This window comes from Quercus suber, unplaced genomic scaffold (genome assembly GCF_002906115.3).
Source record: "Quercus suber isolate HL8 unplaced genomic scaffold, Cork oak 2.0 scaffold_56, whole genome shotgun sequence".
Lineage (NCBI taxonomy): Eukaryota > Viridiplantae > Streptophyta > Magnoliopsida > Fagales > Fagaceae > Quercus > Quercus suber.
In genome coordinates this window covers 574625-592588 of record NW_027069521.1, presented here as the reverse complement: position 1 = coordinate 592588, position 17964 = coordinate 574625, and the positions used below count along the sequence as shown (strand labels likewise).

At 30.2% G+C, this 17964-nt stretch overlaps 1 protein-coding gene across 1 annotated transcript; it reads left to right on the top strand.

Moving 5' to 3' along the window:
- Positions 1 to 13988: 13988 nt before the first annotated feature.
- On the top strand, positions 13989 to 15795 carry LOC112010887 (probable aquaporin PIP2-8). The gene is made up of 4 exons (XM_024043265.2): positions 13989 to 14412; positions 14712 to 15007; positions 15127 to 15267; positions 15435 to 15795. The coding sequence occupies exons 1-4, from the start codon at positions 14133 to 14135 to the stop codon at positions 15552 to 15554; spliced, it is 837 nt and encodes a 278-aa protein (XP_023899033.1). The 5' UTR covers positions 13989 to 14132; the 3' UTR covers positions 15555 to 15795.
- The last annotated feature ends 2169 nt before the right edge of the window (positions 15796 to 17964 follow it).

Genomic DNA, 17964 nt, shown 5'->3' with positions numbered 1-17964 from the left:
GCTCTTTGGTACCATTGCATTTATGGGTTGCACCATGTTACTTGATGGATCCTTTACGTTTCAAAAGTAAACCAAGAAACTATGAATACTTGGATTGAAAATATTGTGCACTAAGGATTAGCAAATTCCCACTATGAGTTCTACAGCTGAAATTTGGCTCCAATTTGGGTAATTTTTGTGCCTAAGCCTCAGGCAACGAATGAATTCTACATTCCTACCAATTTATTTAGCTCTTCGTGGCGACCAAGATACTCCATGGTGCCAATATGCACCAATGGACTTCTTGCAATGTTCAACCAGAACCATGAAGGACTATTATTATTAAAATATAGACCACGTCTTCTAGAGTCCAAAGTGAAATTAATTGTCACATGATATTCATGAATTTTATTGCCCGTAAAAATTAAAGCTTTTGTTAACAAGTGTCATCGCGCTTTCATTAAGGAGAAATTTATTGAGTCTCACTGTATTAGAAAGTAACAACTACAAAAAGACAAATACTTTAATAGACTCACGTGCGATTGCACTCAAAAACCAATATAATATGATATTCTGAACCATCTATCTTCAACATTAGGGAATAAGGATAGAAAATTAGTAAAGAATGCATCTCAAGTGAGGCTCATCTAAGAAGAAAGAAGCTTTTTGTCCCAACTATATGGTGCCCAACTGGGATGAGCCCTAAGTTACTGACTATCCTTCTCTTTTAGACTAAGAAAAATATATATATATATATATATATATATATACTATATATATCTTCATGGAGCCATGGTTTGAATATAAGTTGAAATGTTAATTTGATTAGGAAATAACACCAAGGTGAATTTACATGCAGGACTAATAGCTAGAATGTACCAATTGGGAGACAACTATCCAATGATTAGGCATGGAATGTACCATAGAATAATATGGGTCCTCTTGCAAGTCTAACATGAGATTTTTTATGGTAATTGGGCTTTAACATATGGCCTTGGAATGAAAATGGGTCACACAACCAAACAAGTTCAATTTCTAGCCCATCATTGAACAATAGTCTTGTGATCTATGTTATCACTCACTCGGTTGTCTTTATACATGTTTTATTAAGAAAATTCTATTTAAATCCCTATATCATATATTGTAAACGAAAAAATATATAATTTTAGCTTCACAATTCACAAGCCTAGCTTTCAAAAATCAAAGCCAAGAAACCAAATTACAATATTCTAGAATTATGTATTCTTCAGGCCAAATATTTTTGTTCTTTAGTGTTTTCTTATTCTAGATTTTCCAATTTAATAATGGGTTGAGCTAAGCTAAACAAGTTTTTGGCCACAATTGACTGGACAACTATATTCCACTGAATGCAGGGCTTGTTCTTCTCAATGATTAATGGACCCACTTATTTTGATATTCCAAAATTTATAACTAATCAAATAATATTCCTTCTGATCAATTAGTTAATCAATAATATGGTGTCAGGAACAGAACGTTTCATATTGATTAATGATTATTTCTTTTTGTTATTGCCTGAATATATGCTTTGCTAAAAAAAACTGATACATTATTGGTCATGCATGATAATAATTTTACTAATCCAAATTCTTGCAACTGCTTATAAAGGGAGAAAAAACAAAAAGATTACGATTGTCAGAAAAAGATATAACATGTTCTAGCAATTGCATGTGCTAATACAATAAGTTTAATCGTGCAATAAATTTCATAACATTTTTCATAATTGTTAAAGTGATAAGTTGTGATTGGTGTATAATAAAAACAATTTTAGTGATAGTATTTTGTGGTGTGATATTGCACACTTGCGCTAATTACAATCTACTACCTTAACCTTCACGAGTTGTAAAAAAATGTAGAATCTATTTTATCTGTACTCTTATTGGTGTAAATAATCAAATACTAAGTATTTGCATTAATACAGTACTAGAAAAGTGTTTTAACAGAAATTGCCAAACATATGACAATTTCTCTAAAGATCTTTTAAGAGCTCTTTATTTTAAAGCTACAAACAATTTTAAGCTAACCTTAAAATTTAGAGCTTTTTCCTTCAAAAAAATATATTTAGAGATTTTAAGGAAAAAAAATCTATAATTTACTATTTATAATTGGGAAATGCAAACGAGTACCCTTAGAACACTAGTTAATAATCTATTTAAATAAAGTTTTTATAGAAAAAAAAAGTAATTAATATTTTGACAGTTTTTTTCATTTCCCATAAAAGTGGTATCAAAACTTTCCTAAAATTGATTATTAACTAGTATCTTAAGAGCACTCGTTAGCATTTCCTTTTATAATTTATAAATAGGTCCGATTAATTTATATCCTTAAAACATATATTAATCATCCATTGTAAGAAACTTTTTATGGGAAATTGAAAATGCTATCAATAAAGATAATCACTTTTCTACTTTCCCGTAAAAACTTTTATAAAATAATTTACTAACACATAGCCTAAGGGTATACTCTAATAAAACCCTTTATGAATCTACCATTCACTATTTATACTATATAAATCCACAACTTTAAAATTCTAACAATATCATTATAATTCAAACTTTTGGATGTCCAATAACAATTGACTCTCTTATAGTTTTAACTAAAATGAAATCTTTATAGTTTTGTCCAAAAGACTTCTTAACGATTTTATTTTAATCTAAACTTTAAAGCCGTTTAAATGTATTAGTTAAAAAGTTTTTGATATTAAATTGTAAGGGAGAATTGCACAAAAGGGTAAATTGTAATTGAAAATTTAGCAATTGAAAATTTATGCACTAAATTATGACATGACCAAAGGATAAGAGATAAAATTCTAATTTTCCTACGTTACAAACAGATTTTGCAAGCATGGCGACTGGATTAAGCGGGGAGAAAGATTGATTGATTGACAAAGAAAATGAACCTAGTCGAGGCAAGTGATGGAATCAAAAATCAATGTCACTAGTGCTGGTATATAATATGAGCCTTAAATTTTTCTATATTATTTGGCAACTTCAATTGTACATACTAAATTTGTTTTCTTGTACCCCACTTGTGAGGGAATTTTGAATTTTCACATCCCACTTTTGATTTTGCTTCACTCATTGGCACAGTTCCACTAAGATAAATTCAAAGATTAGGGGACTTTTCAATCCCTTTCTCCCAAGAAATGTCCCATAGACATATTCCAATTCTTTTAGAACCAACCAAGAAGTTGGAAAGTGATTATTTGCAAATTGGCCTCCACAAAATAAAAATAAAAATAAAAAATACAACAAAAACTTCTTCTTCTTCTTCTTCTTCTTTTAATGGAGGTTAGCTAAAGTTACACCAACTCTCAAGCAGGACATTCAAATTAAGACTTAAAGTTAATCTTTGTGAATGTCCATCAATGAAAGACTATTAGCAACGGAACTCAAATTTAAGCGAGTTAGGCAAAGTGCTAAAGCCTTACCAACTGAACCACAACAAAAAGGGTATTTGTAACTCGTAAAGGTGCATACTACATAATAATGGGTATTTTTAATGGGGTAAAAGATGAGCCAGTTTATGTTTTTGGACACAAACAGATATTAACTTTATCAGAAAAACAAAACCAGTACTATTGCTACTGCCATGGATGTACTTTAACTTCGATATGCTATTGCTGTATATGATCCTCCTCGTGTACAATGATGTTGCATTTTTAATATGCACAAACTTCTCACTGTGCTGCCCTGTGTTACCCTTTGTAAGGACATTTAACTTAACCAAAGTTGGGTTTCTCAAAAAAAAAAAAAAAAAAACTTGGTTAAGTTTTATTAACAATGTACAATATTATCAATATAATATTCAAACTATATAATAATTACATTGAACCTTATTTACGACTATACATAAATATGGTTAACAATTTTCTCAAGGCAGTGATACTAAATTGAACATAACATTATGCGACTTGAAATTATTGTAGCATATTGTTTGCGTTAGCTTGTAAATTTGGAATGAATTGTCTTAACGTACATAGGTCAGATTCAATGGGTTGAAGGAAATAATTTTAACCAATTCGCCATTAACGGTTTGAAAATTTCCGACCCAACAATCTCCAAAAACAATTGGTTAGATGAAAATTTGAATAGTTTCGGTTTGGTGGTTTAGACAAGTTAGCTAGTGTTATATGTTATATACTAAACTCTAAAAAAAAAAAAAAAATTCATCTACAGATAAATTTAAGAATTTGTATTTTCTCTAAATCCTATGAATCATTAAAGAAAATCGTAGGAAGCAACCTACTTTCTTGTAGAACAAAAGTACACATATCTTAAATTATGAGTACTTTCTAACTTTTTCTTTAAGAAAAAATTATAATTATCATATACATGACATTATATACTTATGAATATATTAGAAAGTATNTTAACCAAAGTTGGGTTTCTCAAAAAAAAAAAAAAAAAAAACTTGGTTAAGTTTTATTAACAATGTACATGCTCTATTATTGCCTGCATGAATGAATGAGTAAACCTCTCATTCAGAAATATAAAAGACAAAGTTGTTCTCATCATTTAACATTTTGGCTACATGATAAGAATAACAAATAGTATTGTGATAACGTTGAGGAAGTAGCTTACTTTAGTAAAAAGGAAGTACATACCTTTTCTTTTTTTTCTTTTTGTGTTTTACCCAACTTTAAGGTATCAGTTTGGATGGCACTTAATTCCGCTTTACCTTTTTTTTTTTTTTTTTTTTTTTTTTTTTTTTTTTTTTTTTTTCACGCGTTTAGGGAGACAAAAGTTATTGTGCAGGAAAAAAAATACTTTATATGTTATATACTAAACTCTAAAAAAAAAAAAAAAATTCATCTACAGATAAATTTAAGAATTTGTATTTTCTCTAAATCCTATGAATCATTAAAGAAAATCGTAGGAAGCAACCTACTTTCTTGTAGAACAAAAGTACACATATCTTAAATTATGAGTACTTTCTAACTTTTTCTTTAAGAAAAAATTATAATTATCATATACATGACATTATATACTTATGAATATATTAGAAAGTATCATAAAAAGATTAAATTTCATATGAGAGAGAGAGTGTTCAAGTTAAATCTTATATAACTTCACAAGAGTTGCACATATTAGGCTCTATTTAGTAATAGTATTTAAACAATGAAAACTGTTATTTAAAAATCACAACACGTATTTTTACACACCTTTTTTACTTATACATATTTTTACAAAAACAACGTTATTAGAAATAGTCGTATATCGACAAGTCGGGTCTGAGCCAACCTGTCACTCAATGCAACCCATCACTTTAAAATTGGCCAACTTGTTACCAAATTCAACTCTTCAAACTTATTTTTTATGTTTTTATTAGATGATAATTTTAAAAATTTAATTATTAAATTGTATGTTTTTTTTTATCATATCCACAGTGCTTACGAATTGTCGAGAAGATTAAATATCAAAACTAGTTGATGCATCTAGATACCGCTTAGACGGTTTGGACGAATTAAACCAGTTGATGCATCTAGATACCAGCATGTGACATGACAAGATAGTGCCTACGTGTAAAAACGAAAATTCAAGATCTGTTACTTTGATTTGATTTGATATGATTTTTATTTTTATAATGTTTGCAGTTTTCTCGGGAAACAAACTAGACTTGAAGGAAACTTTGGTGAAAGGAGGGGATAAAGTCAAGGTCATTTTCGTCATAGGCAAACAAAAACAAAAAAAAATGTATGTATTAAAAGACGTTTCCATCTCATGAAAGCATCATAATTATGCTTTTGTTAGATTGTACATCACCCTCAAGAACCTCTCTCTCTCTCTTTGGAAAAAATAGCACGGTCCCTCTCTTTTGTGAAATGTGTGGGACCCAAAGGGACCCATGTGGATCCCATGTAGGGCCCATTTACCTATTGGCTAACGTACACTTAGGGGTATTGGGGGGGACCAACTTTAATCACAGCCACACAAAATATATGACCGTTGGGGCTTGGGCTGATCGAAAATTAAAAATGCCTAACGGTCATTCACGGTTTTTCCCTCACCATCCTCCAACGGTTGGAATTTGAAAGAAGGGTCTGGAAACACCTAGCTGTTTTGAAGTTTGGTGAAGGTAAAGAACCACCTAGTACAACTCATTTATGTTTCATAGAGTTTTTAAAATCTCAAATTTTGAAAATTTGAAATTAGTGAATTGAGATTGGTCGGATCATTAATGAGAACCATTAAAAAAAAAAAAAAGATACATATACATGAATTTAAGAAAATTATTTTATTGATAAAATTATAAAATCGTGTGATAATTACATACTCTCGTATTAAACCGTGAGTACTCCATTTTTGTACTTAAGATTTGGATTTCACATGTAATAGAACTAGCCTTTATATCTACTAGCTTCCCTGTTCGCTCTGTTTCTGATGAATGAATATATTCATTTTCCCATTAAAAAAATCCCTTATGACCGATGCATATGGTTTTTATATATATGTATATATAAAAGGTAATCATCTAATGTAGTTTTGATCACATAATTTTTAATAAAATAATGTTCATTGTTTAAATGACTTATAGTAGAAGAGGTTTTTTCAACCCCTTTTTTATTAATATAATTAATTTTTTAGAGCTTAGAAAATAAAGACCATAGTGAGAATTTTATTTAAAAATTATAAACTTTATTTTTATTCCCGTAGTTTTGACAAAGTAAACAATTTTGTAGTTAATAATAATTATGCATGCGTGTTATTTCAAGTTTTCAAATCAGATCAACTGTCACACAAATACGTTCAAGCAAAAGAATTGTCACACAAATATGTATTTTACACTATTAATCAAGAAGGACGTTGATGGTATCATTTTCTAATATTATCATTAAACAAATTATACTTAAATTTCAAGATTCCTAGTTTAAAAGGAAAAATCGTTTGGCTAATCTTTTTGGATAAGAAAAGACACACACACAAAAAAAAAAAAAAAAAACCAAAAAGTTGATTCTTAAACATCAAAAATTTAAACCAATACAAATATTAAAGGAGAAAAAATTCATCTATTTAATGCAACGTACTCTTTTTTAATATAAAACCTTAGTTTTCTAAAAATAGAAAGGAAGTAACTAAGTGGTTTCAATTAGGTTTCCACAATTGAATAAGAAATTTGAGTTAGAATTCCACGTATAGATATCTTAATTTAAAGATAATGAATAATTACCATAATCGGATATCTTTCTAAGTTTGAACAGTTAGTTATCAATTTGGTCATGTAATTTTATTTTTTTTCATTTTGATCTTGTAAGTTCACATTTTTTTCATTGTTACTTGTTTAGTCATTTTGTCTATAATTTATGTTAACTATTAAAAATCATATTTTTAATATTTTATAACTATTAAAATCTTTTTCTAATAAAATACAAAATATAAATTACACCCTTTTAAAGTATCTCAATTGTCATTTTGGTCATATAAGTTTTATTTTTATTATTTGTTTTTGTAAGTTCATATTAATATCACATATCATCGATATTCCTACTTTAAGGACAAACCTTTTAATGAAATTGAGAAATAACTAACTGTTTCAACAAAAATGAACTTATAAGATTAAAATAATAAATATGAAACTTACCCTCAAAGTTACGATTAGTCAATTTAAAAGGATGTAGATGTGTAAAATTTGCTATTTTGCAAAGCTAAAAAAGAAAAAAAAAAAAAAAAAACAATAATAGCAACTTTTTCTTTTGTCTCAAAAGGAAACATTTTCAAATGAAAAAATAAAATAGAAAAAACAGCAACTAAAAAAAGGACATTCCTATTTGGTAGATTCATTTTCTAAACTCATTTTTTGTTTCTTAAATCTTGTATTCATTTTCTCTATCGAATCCATATCATGTTTGGCATTATCTTCTGGTCTAGTTTTCCTTTTTTTTTTTTTTCACTTTATATTTTTCTATGAAAAATTTAACACAATTAAGAGAGAGTGTTTTTTCGATAGGATAAGTCAATTTTAGTGGGCTCCATAAATTTGGTTTTTACAAAAATGCCACTATATTCATTTTTTAGAAAATAAAAATGCCAAAAAATTGTATTTAATTTTTATATTCAAATTCTATTTTTTTTAATATTAAAAATAAAAACTAAATACAAATACAAAACTAAACAAGTTTTAAAACAGTAAATCCCAAGAAAAACTGAAAATAAATACGGAATATACTTTTTTTATTTTTTATTTTTTTGCTAAGACCAAATAGGCCCTTGTATATAAATTGCACATAGGATAGGAGTGGTGGTGCTAATCAGAATAGGTGGATGCTGACTTGGAGATGTTGCAGATAATAATAATAATTAGGCATTAGTGGGACCCAACTGAATGTGCTACAGCATCGACCGTGATTTTTTTTTTTTTAGGAGATTAACCGTGATACTTGCCAGCTGGATCCACGTGAACGATGATTAGAACATTTTGATCCTATCAATCATGATTAAGCAAACCACTCCGATCGATCAGACGAAAAATTTTTAAATACTTTCGGAGTATGGAGAAATGGTATTTCTTTTTCTCACATTTATGGTGAACCTCACTATATATTAAATGAACGGACCCTACCATAAATGTGAAAAGAAAAAAATGCTATTCTTTATATTCAAGGAATACCTAAGAATTACCCCGATCAAACTACCAATTTAAGAGAATGTTTACCCCCCATCTTCTTGGGGCGGTTTCTCAAAAAAAAAATTTAAGAGAATGTTTAAACAGCCAGGCCACCCTATCAACTCCCACTCACTCACTTGACTTTATAAAATTAGTATATGGGTCAATGTACTCAAATTCCAGTTTCAAGCCACTAAAAAAAAAAAAGATATTCTTTTTTTTTTTTATGGATTTTTTTAATCTTTAGCATTACTAATCTTGCTTTACCTTTTTACTTCTTTTAGAGAATTTTTTTTTTAAATCATTTTTTTTTACCATTTTTTATAGGAAAAAGTTCACGAATATCGGATATCTTAAAAATATTGATTTAAAAAATATATTTAGAAAATTTTTATGAAAAAGGAAAAAAATCACAAATTTTTATATTTTCCATGAAAGTGGTATCAAATATTTTCTAAAAATGTCATTTTTTTTTAACATTTTGCCATTTTTTAAGAGTACAATTAGAAGAACACAACGTCATTTGTACTATATTAATCAATCATTTGCAACATGTGAGTTATTTATTTATTTAGCGTGAGAATTTCAAAAAATAAATGTTAATATTCATTTGAATTTTCATGTTTTTTTATTTTTTTAGGAGTAAATGTTTCATATAAATTTTAATCTATATTAAAAATGTTAATTCTGAAATCAATTTTTCAAACAAAAATGAAGGTGTTTTATGGGTAATTATTGAATACTCCCGGAGTACCATAAATGTATATTCCCCTCTCTCACATAGGTGTGGGTCTCACCATGAATGGACCCACAATTAATGTGAAAGTAGAGAGTATGCATTTATTGTACTCCCATAGTATTCAATAATTTTCCATGTTTTAAATAGATTATTGTATTCACCTTTTTTTTTTTTAGAAACATTATTGTATTTACTTTGTTTCATTAAACATTTATCATTTATAGACTCTCATTTATTTTACTGGAGAGAGAATTATATTCTTCATTAATTTTTTTATAGTATTTATTTGAGGGTAGTATTATTTTTTGCACCCATTGGGTTTTCTTTTTTAATACCATCATGTGAGATACAAATAAGTAGAAATTTCTTTTCTTTTTTCGTGTTTTGGGGTATATGAAAGTAAAATAAATGTAGATTTTTGTGTGTGTGTATGCGCGCACGCAAATAGATGTTTCTTTTAATCCCAACATGAAAAAGTAAATTTATCAATAATTACTCTAAATCTTCTCATCTTAAAATAATCTTATTCAATTGTAATTGTAAGGAGATAAAATGTAAAAATAGTTTTTATTATATTGGGCAAAGAAATTAATGCAAATTGATTCAACTTGGTCGCAAATTAATTCAACTATATGATTTATTCATCAATAAAATTATGTAGTTCAAATTCATTAGAAAACTTTAAGGTACAACAGTTAAATAATGACAATCAAAATCTGATGTAACTAGTTTATTCTAAATTATTCTCATGTGAAAATTTTTGTTTAAAGAAGATGAGTGGTATTGACTATTGAATATTCTGGTGGAAGTTGGAAAGTATATGGGTATGTTTGTGTTAAGTGATGCGAAGGTAAAAAACAAACCAACCAATCAAGTGAATGACAAAACACCATTCTCAATGCTCATGATCTGCACTGCATCATTTCACCATGCTTGAGAAATAGTGCCCTTTATCTCAAAAAAAAAGAAAAAAAGAAATAGTGCCCTTGTTGGATAAGGACAAAGCAATCAATAAAAGCCAGACTAAAAGATACAAGAAAATTAAAAATTAAAAAAACTTTGGCATCCCAACTATTAAACAATTAAAAGAAAGAATGTTTGGGATTACTTTTTTCATTTTTTGGTAACCATGGTCTTTCAGTCTTCCACTGACCAATGTACAGTTCAAATCCTCTGTAATTATGTACAGGTTATCATTATTGATTCTTTAAACTAGTTGTTTGTAAGCACTAAGTACAACCAGTGAGGAAAAAAATTATTAGATAATTCCTTTTGTAAAAGTAATTGTAAGTATAGTTGACTCAATATTCCAAATAAACATAAATAAATCACTCAAAATGATTTCTTAAATTAAATGTTATATTATTGTACTAGCTTGGTGTTCATATATATACATTATTGAGATTGTGACACCATATCCATGACTTAGAAAGAGGGATATGAGAAATTGAAAACAAAAATATAATAAAATTGGAGCACACTAAGAATTATGAGTCTTTTGGCTAAATATTGCCAAAATTAAAACATTTTTACATTATAGGTACTGTTTGAAGTTTTTTGGAAAAATGAGGAGAGAGGTTGAATTTCGGCAATAGCGTTGCCGAAATTCAAGAAAAAGAGGAGAGAGAATGAGAAAATACGAGGAGAGAGAAAAACTTGAATTACGGCAATGGTATTGCCGTAATTCCTCTGCCCAATCTGCCCGAGTTTGTGCGTGTGAGGAGTGCAATGTGTGAGTGCCCCAAAAAAAAAAAATCCCACAATTTCGGCAATACCATTGCCGAAATTGTGGGGAAATTTTTTTTTTTTTTATNCCCCACAATTGTGGCAATGGTATTGCCGAAATACCATTGCCACAAATTAAAAAAAAAAAAAAAGTTTCCCCACAATTGTGGCAATGGTATTGCCGAAATACCATTGCCACAAATAAAATAAAAAAAAAAAATTTCCCCGCCACAAATAAAAAAAAAAAAATTTCCCCACAATTTCGGCAATGGTATTGCCGAAATTGTGGGATTTTTTTTTTTTTTGGGCACTCACACATTGCACTCCTCACACGCACAAACCCGGGCAGATTGGGCAGAGGAATTACGGCAATACCATTGCCGTAATTCAAGTTTTTCTCTCTCCTCGTATTTTCTCATTCTCTCTCCTCCTTTTTCTTGAATTTCGGCAATGCTGTTGCCGAAATTCAACCTCTCTCCTCATTTTGCCAAAAAACTTCAAACAGTACCTATAATGCAAAAATGTTTTAATTTTGACAATATTTAGCCAAAAGACTCAAGAATTATTGGTAGGATATCTATTCCAAATACATTATGAGATTACTCCAGAAAAAATATGATGATGGCTTATAATAGAGTCATTCATAATGATGAGTTGTCTATCAAATTATTTGCAACATTTAAATAATTGTATTTTGAATGAATGGTCACAACCCTTTTTAGTTTAATGAGCACATCCAAACATGCTCTTAAAGCCTTATCCTCTCAATTAATGTTCATTTTAAAATGTTATGCCATTATCATTCTTTGAAGGAAAATGCTTGCTCACATCAACACCTCTCCCCATAAGATAAGGAGGCCACAAAAATCAATAATAGTTACAACTTACAATGAATTTTATACTAACCATTCTCATATGTGACTTCTAGTTAGTTTAATTGGTAATTTTTTTTGTCATTGAATAACCAATTTGAGGTTTAATTCTAATCCTACATCAAAAACTCAATTAGTATCTTAATCCGATGATAAAAAACAATTATCAATTAATGTTCATTTTAAAATGTTATGCCATTATCATTCTTTGAAGGAAAATGCTTGCTCACATTAACACCTCCCCCAATAAGATAAAGAGACCTCAAAAATCAATAATAGTTATAACTTACAAGAAAGTTTATACTAACCATTCTCATATGTGACTTATAGTTAGTTTAATTGGTAATTTTTTTGTCATCGAATAACAAATCTGAGGTTTACTTCTAAGCCTACATCAAAAACTTAATTAGTATCTTAGTTTGGTGATAAAAAGTAATCATCAAGTGCGGATATCATAAATTAAAATTATCTAAAAAAATTATTCTCATATATACTTGATATAGACACCCCATTTGGTTCCCCAAACTTACACTTGGAGTCAAGGGGGAAGAAGTTATGAGTTAGAACTATAAATGAGTTGCTTTTAAGGCATTTGAAGGGAACATAATGAGTTCCATTCATATTTTGCCATCTTCATAATGAACAAACAAACCCCACAAGCACATGCTAGCAAGCAAGTTTTTTTTTTTTTTTTTTTTTAATTACCAAAAAAATATTTGCTTATCTTTTCACCCAAAAAAAAAAAAAATTTCTACGTACGTAGGGTCCCATTACAAAAGGGATATTAAAAAAAGGTGGCTGCCCTAAAAGAGAAGGCAGGAAAAAAGTGAAAAAAGACAAGAAATAACCGTTGGGTAAAGCGTGGCTTTTGTTTTGGATGCCAGGCTGACGCATGAGGCTGTAGACCCATCCAAGGCCAACCCACATCAGAGATGATTAGCCCTCACATGGTCTCGCTGTACCACTTTTTCCCACGCCTCTCTCTCTCTCTCTCTCGTACATCACACTTTCTTGCATGTAATACAATGAATATGCAGTGTGTATTCAAGTGTATATATATATATAAAAAAAAAATACAGTGTGTATATTCACTAATTAAATTTTAATATAAAATTTTAATTATTCTTAAAAATGATGCATATTATTTTTGTTTTGTTCTCAATATAATTTTGTTTGCGAATTTTAATTTTAATTAGGAACCTAATGTCGAACTACCTAATTCTGTCTCAATAATAATATATAATCCATTATGGTTTAGATTTCTTAATTAGATTCAACCATATAGTTGTATTGACTAATGTATATAAAATGTTAAGTTCAAGTTACATATAGTATAAATTTATTTAATATTTTTTTAATTAAATGTAAATTTTAATAAATTATCTATTGGATTATATTATTTTCGTGCATTCTCCATGCTTACAAAATTTCAAAATGATTAAATATCAATAATCATATTATTAATCAATTGTTTAAATTCAAATTTTTATAGTTTAATCTTGACTAGCATTTTATAAATTGTGAAATTGGTTACTAAGTTAACTTTAGGCAAGTATGTATGTGCCGATTTGTAACTCAAAAGCCTTTTTTTTTCCTTCTTATTTGAGTATAATTAGAGTTTAAATCCTATTCTCTCTTATTATTAACAACAAAAATTAGGTAAGCATTGTAAAAAAAAAAAAGAAAAAAAAAGAAAGAAAAGAAGAAGATTATATACAAATAGAGTGACTTTGAATTTAATTATTTCTTCAAGAGAAGATAATACTTTTTTTTTCCTCTTTTTTCTTTTTCATGGGAATAAGAGGATAACACTTTTTATTTATATATATATATATATATTATTTTTTATCTATCAATAACACCTCATGACTGAATTTTAATCCAAGAACGGCTGTCACCCACTCTTAAAATCTTAATCCCTCTCTTTCATATTTCCAAAAACATATAAGACCTGGCCCCCTCCCCCCCCACAAATTTATTATATATTTAATAAACCACATTTTATTCCAAAAATACCCTTGGCTTATCCATAAAATGCACCATTTCCCTACCCTTCTCTCCACTATTTAAAAACACTGATCACTTCCCTCAGCTCACAAACAAAGTTTTTGAGAGACACACAAACACACACACGCAGAGTTTTCTTACAGAGAAACAAAAAAAGACTCTTGTTTTTTTGGTAGGGTGTGTGAAAGATGTCAAAGGAAGTGAGTGAAGAAGGACAAGGCCGCAAGGACTACGTGGACCCACCACCAGCACCACTGATCGACTATGCAGAGATCAAGCTATGGTCTTTTTACAGAGCTCTCATAGCTGAGTTCATAGCCACCCTTCTCTTCCTCTACATCACAGTAGCCACTGTTATTGGGTACAAGAAAACTACAGACCCCTGTGGTGGTGTTGGTCTCTTGGGTATTGCATGGGCCTTTGGTGGCATGATCTTCATCCTTGTCTACTGCACTGCTGGAATCTCTGGTATAAACACTAAAAACCCCCAAAGAACCAATTTTTATAGCTACCCTTTTGCTTTTTTTACTTCTTCTGCTCTATTTTGTTGAAGGGTTTTGTATTTTCTTTGTGTTATAACTCTTTTCTTTTTTTTTAGCTGCGCTTGAAAAAGAATCGATTTTTATAGCTACCCTTTCGTTGTTTTACATGGATTTTGTATCTACACTTGAAAAAGAACCAATTTTTATTGCTATCCTTTTGTTGTTTTTACTCTTTGGGGTAATTTTGCTGATGGGATTTTTTTGTTTTGCTGGTGTTTTATGTAGGTGGCCATATCAACCCAGCTGTGACGTTTGGGCTTTTCTTGGCTCGCAAGGTGTCTCTCATTAGGGCTGTGTCTTACATGATTGCACAGTGCTTGGGAGCTATCTGTGGTGTTGGGTTGGTTAAGGCTTTCATGAAGTCCTACTACGACGCTAATGGTGGGGGTGCTAACCTTGTGGCTTCTGGTTACAACAAGGGCACAGCTTTGGGTGCTGAGATCATTGGCACCTTTGTACTTGTCTACACTGTTTTCTCAGCCACTGACCCAAAGAGAAGCGCACGCGACTCACACGTGCCTGTATGTAACTCTTTTACTTTTATAAATACATGCTTAAATTTGTGGTTGCTAATGTTTTTGGGTTAAAAAGTTGATAACTTTGTACTCACAAAATTTTTATGTGTTTGTGACTTGTGTAGGTTTTGGCTCCACTTCCTATTGGGTTTGCTGTGTTCATGGTGCACCTGGCCACCATCCCCATCACTGGTACTGGTATTAACCCAGCTAGGAGTTTTGGTGCTGCTGTGATCTACAACAACGAAAAAGTTTGGGATGAGCATGTATGTAACTTAATACTTTTTCCATACATCAACATGTCAAGCACACACATTACACAAGTGTTAATTTGCTAGCATGACTTTGAATTTTGTGGTTGTGACACACAATTTTTAGAAGTTACTAACAATAATTAATTATTATTATTATTTTTTTTTTTTGTAATTTGCAGTGGATCTTCTGGGTTGGTCCATTTGTTGGAGCACTAGCAGCCGCAGCTTATCACCAGTACATATTGAGAGCAGCAGCAATTAAAGCTTTGGGATCCTTCCGTAGCAACCCCACCAACTAGAGAGAGAAAACAAAACCCATCTTGAAAGAAAAGAAAAAAAATTGTTTAATTATGTTATCATTTCTCTTTTCCCTCTTCCCCCCTCTATTTGTTTCTTTGTGTGTAATGAGAGGATGTGGATGATGGTGACTTTTTCTTCTTTTTCTTGTTAATTTCTATTTATAACTTTAATCTTTTTGTTGTTAGCTTTGGATCCTGTATTATTGTTCATGATTAGTGGGTGATGTTGCTTCTTTTTAAATCTGTGTTCTACTCTCTCTCTCTCTCTATTTTTCTTACTCCATAATCTTCTAATAGTCTCCATAATCTTCTTCATTAGTGTCTTTATTCTATAATTGTCAGACAGGACAAGGGAATTGAAAACGAATTTTGCCGTTATCTTTGTCTATGTAGGCTAGTATTTTATTGAATGACAAAACGGTGCACATGGTTAATTTACTTCAACTTCCTTCAACTGTTAACAAAGGGAAAGGACACGCATGGTAGTAGTTATTTTATGATTTGGATTGAAGCAAGACCCGTGTAGGCAAGGTTCATCATGCAACCCAAATGGATTGCATGCCTAGTCACTTTATTTGGTGTTTTGCAATGGGCCAGTTGGGAACTGTTTGATAGGCATATTGTAGCATAGCATTGCACAGCTGCCTAGTTATTTTGGTGTTTTGCAATATGGACACAGTTGGAACTGTTTGATAGGGTTTTAGCTAGCAAAGCTTCTAGCTACCGCCATGCTAGTCATTTTGGTGGTTTTGCAATATGGACACAGTTGGAACTGTTTGATAGGGTTTTAGCTAATGCTAGTCATTTTGGTGTTTTGCAATGGATCCAGTTGGAACTGTTTGATAGGGTTTTAACTAGCATAGTCATTTTGGTGTTTTACATTGCAACTACTGAGAGGCAAAGGTTATCATGGACTCAATTGTTAGCTGTGATTAATAAAGGTGACTTTGGCTTGGGTTGAATTCATGTAAAAAAAAAAATTATGTTTTTTGCGTAAATGTTTCAATTAAACTTGACTACATTTTTAAAAATACGACTAAGAAAAAAGATGGGTGTAAATGTCATGAAAAAAGTTTATCAGAACTTTGCTGTTAGACTTTATCATAGCTAGCTTCTATGGATCATTTTATACATATTCGTGACTAGATGACATATCATCTTGAAAACAAAATTAAACTTGATAGAAAAAAAAAAAAAAAAAAAATGTTAAAATATTAATTTTTTTCTTATAAAATTTTTTTAAAAATAAATTATTAACAAATGCTATAAAAATATTCATTAGCATTTTTCATAAAAAAATTTCAAACTTTTAGTATCAAATAAAAACAAGGGTTCGGACACAAATTTATTTTTAAAAAAATTTTATTTAAAATTGATAAAATTGTCAAAATATTTTCAATTTTTGATAAACTTTTTTTAAAATTGATTTATTACTATATCCCCTTAAAATACACATTAATAAAATCCTAAAAACAAACCAAAATGAAATAGTTTTTTACCTAGAGGGCCAAAGATTCCCCTGTTTTTTTCAACCTAGAGGGTATAAGATTCCCCTATAGTAAATGCCACGTATCCTTCCAAGACCACCTTGAAAAGTGTTGAGAGGGTCAAAGATGCCCACCCAAATGGGTCAAGTAAAAATGAGTCTCAGAGCGAGCCAGAGGGTGCAGTGCAAATACCAGGCTCTCTGTCTTAATTTCTCTCTCTCTGGAAAGGTCCCTTTGACATTCTGGCATCACAAGGTGACTGTTCACTTTTGGACTCTGGTCCATCCAATGAGGGATTAAGCTAATGCAAAAGTAAGAAAATGAAAGCTGGAATGGGTTTTCGATGCCCCTGCTGCTAACTCTGCATTTTCCACGTGTTAATGTAACATAGGGTTGAATGTCGTGGTATCACATGGGTGGGTGAGGTTAGTAGGTCCCATAAATATAATTCATCTATCAAGGACAGTAACCAAAGCAAAATATGGTAGTTAAAAAAGAAAAAAAAAAAAAAAGAGAGTTAAAGCTTTGCCTTTTGTTTAGTTTTTTATGTCTTAGCAGTTGGCATGTAAGTTGGGAATCATGGGTCTCTTCTTTTCACAAATTTTTGGGTCTTTTGCTTTGCTTCCAAGGCCCCAATCTTAGGAGAGAGTGGTCCTCTCTCTCCTCAGACTCAGATGGGTCAAAATTCAAGCTGACAAGGGTCCCCCTCTTGTGCCTTTGATCTCAAGTGTATGGTTCAAAGTTTTGTTTGTCAAAGTGCTTCCTTCTTGACCACTTCAATATTTTACCAAAATATTTTCTTCCTATGCTAAGATTTAAATCCTATAGTTAGGAATTATAACACCACTTAACTTGTGTCTTGTAAATTTTAATTCAATTACTAATTCTAATTTTTACTTTTTAAAATTTATTTACCCATTTTT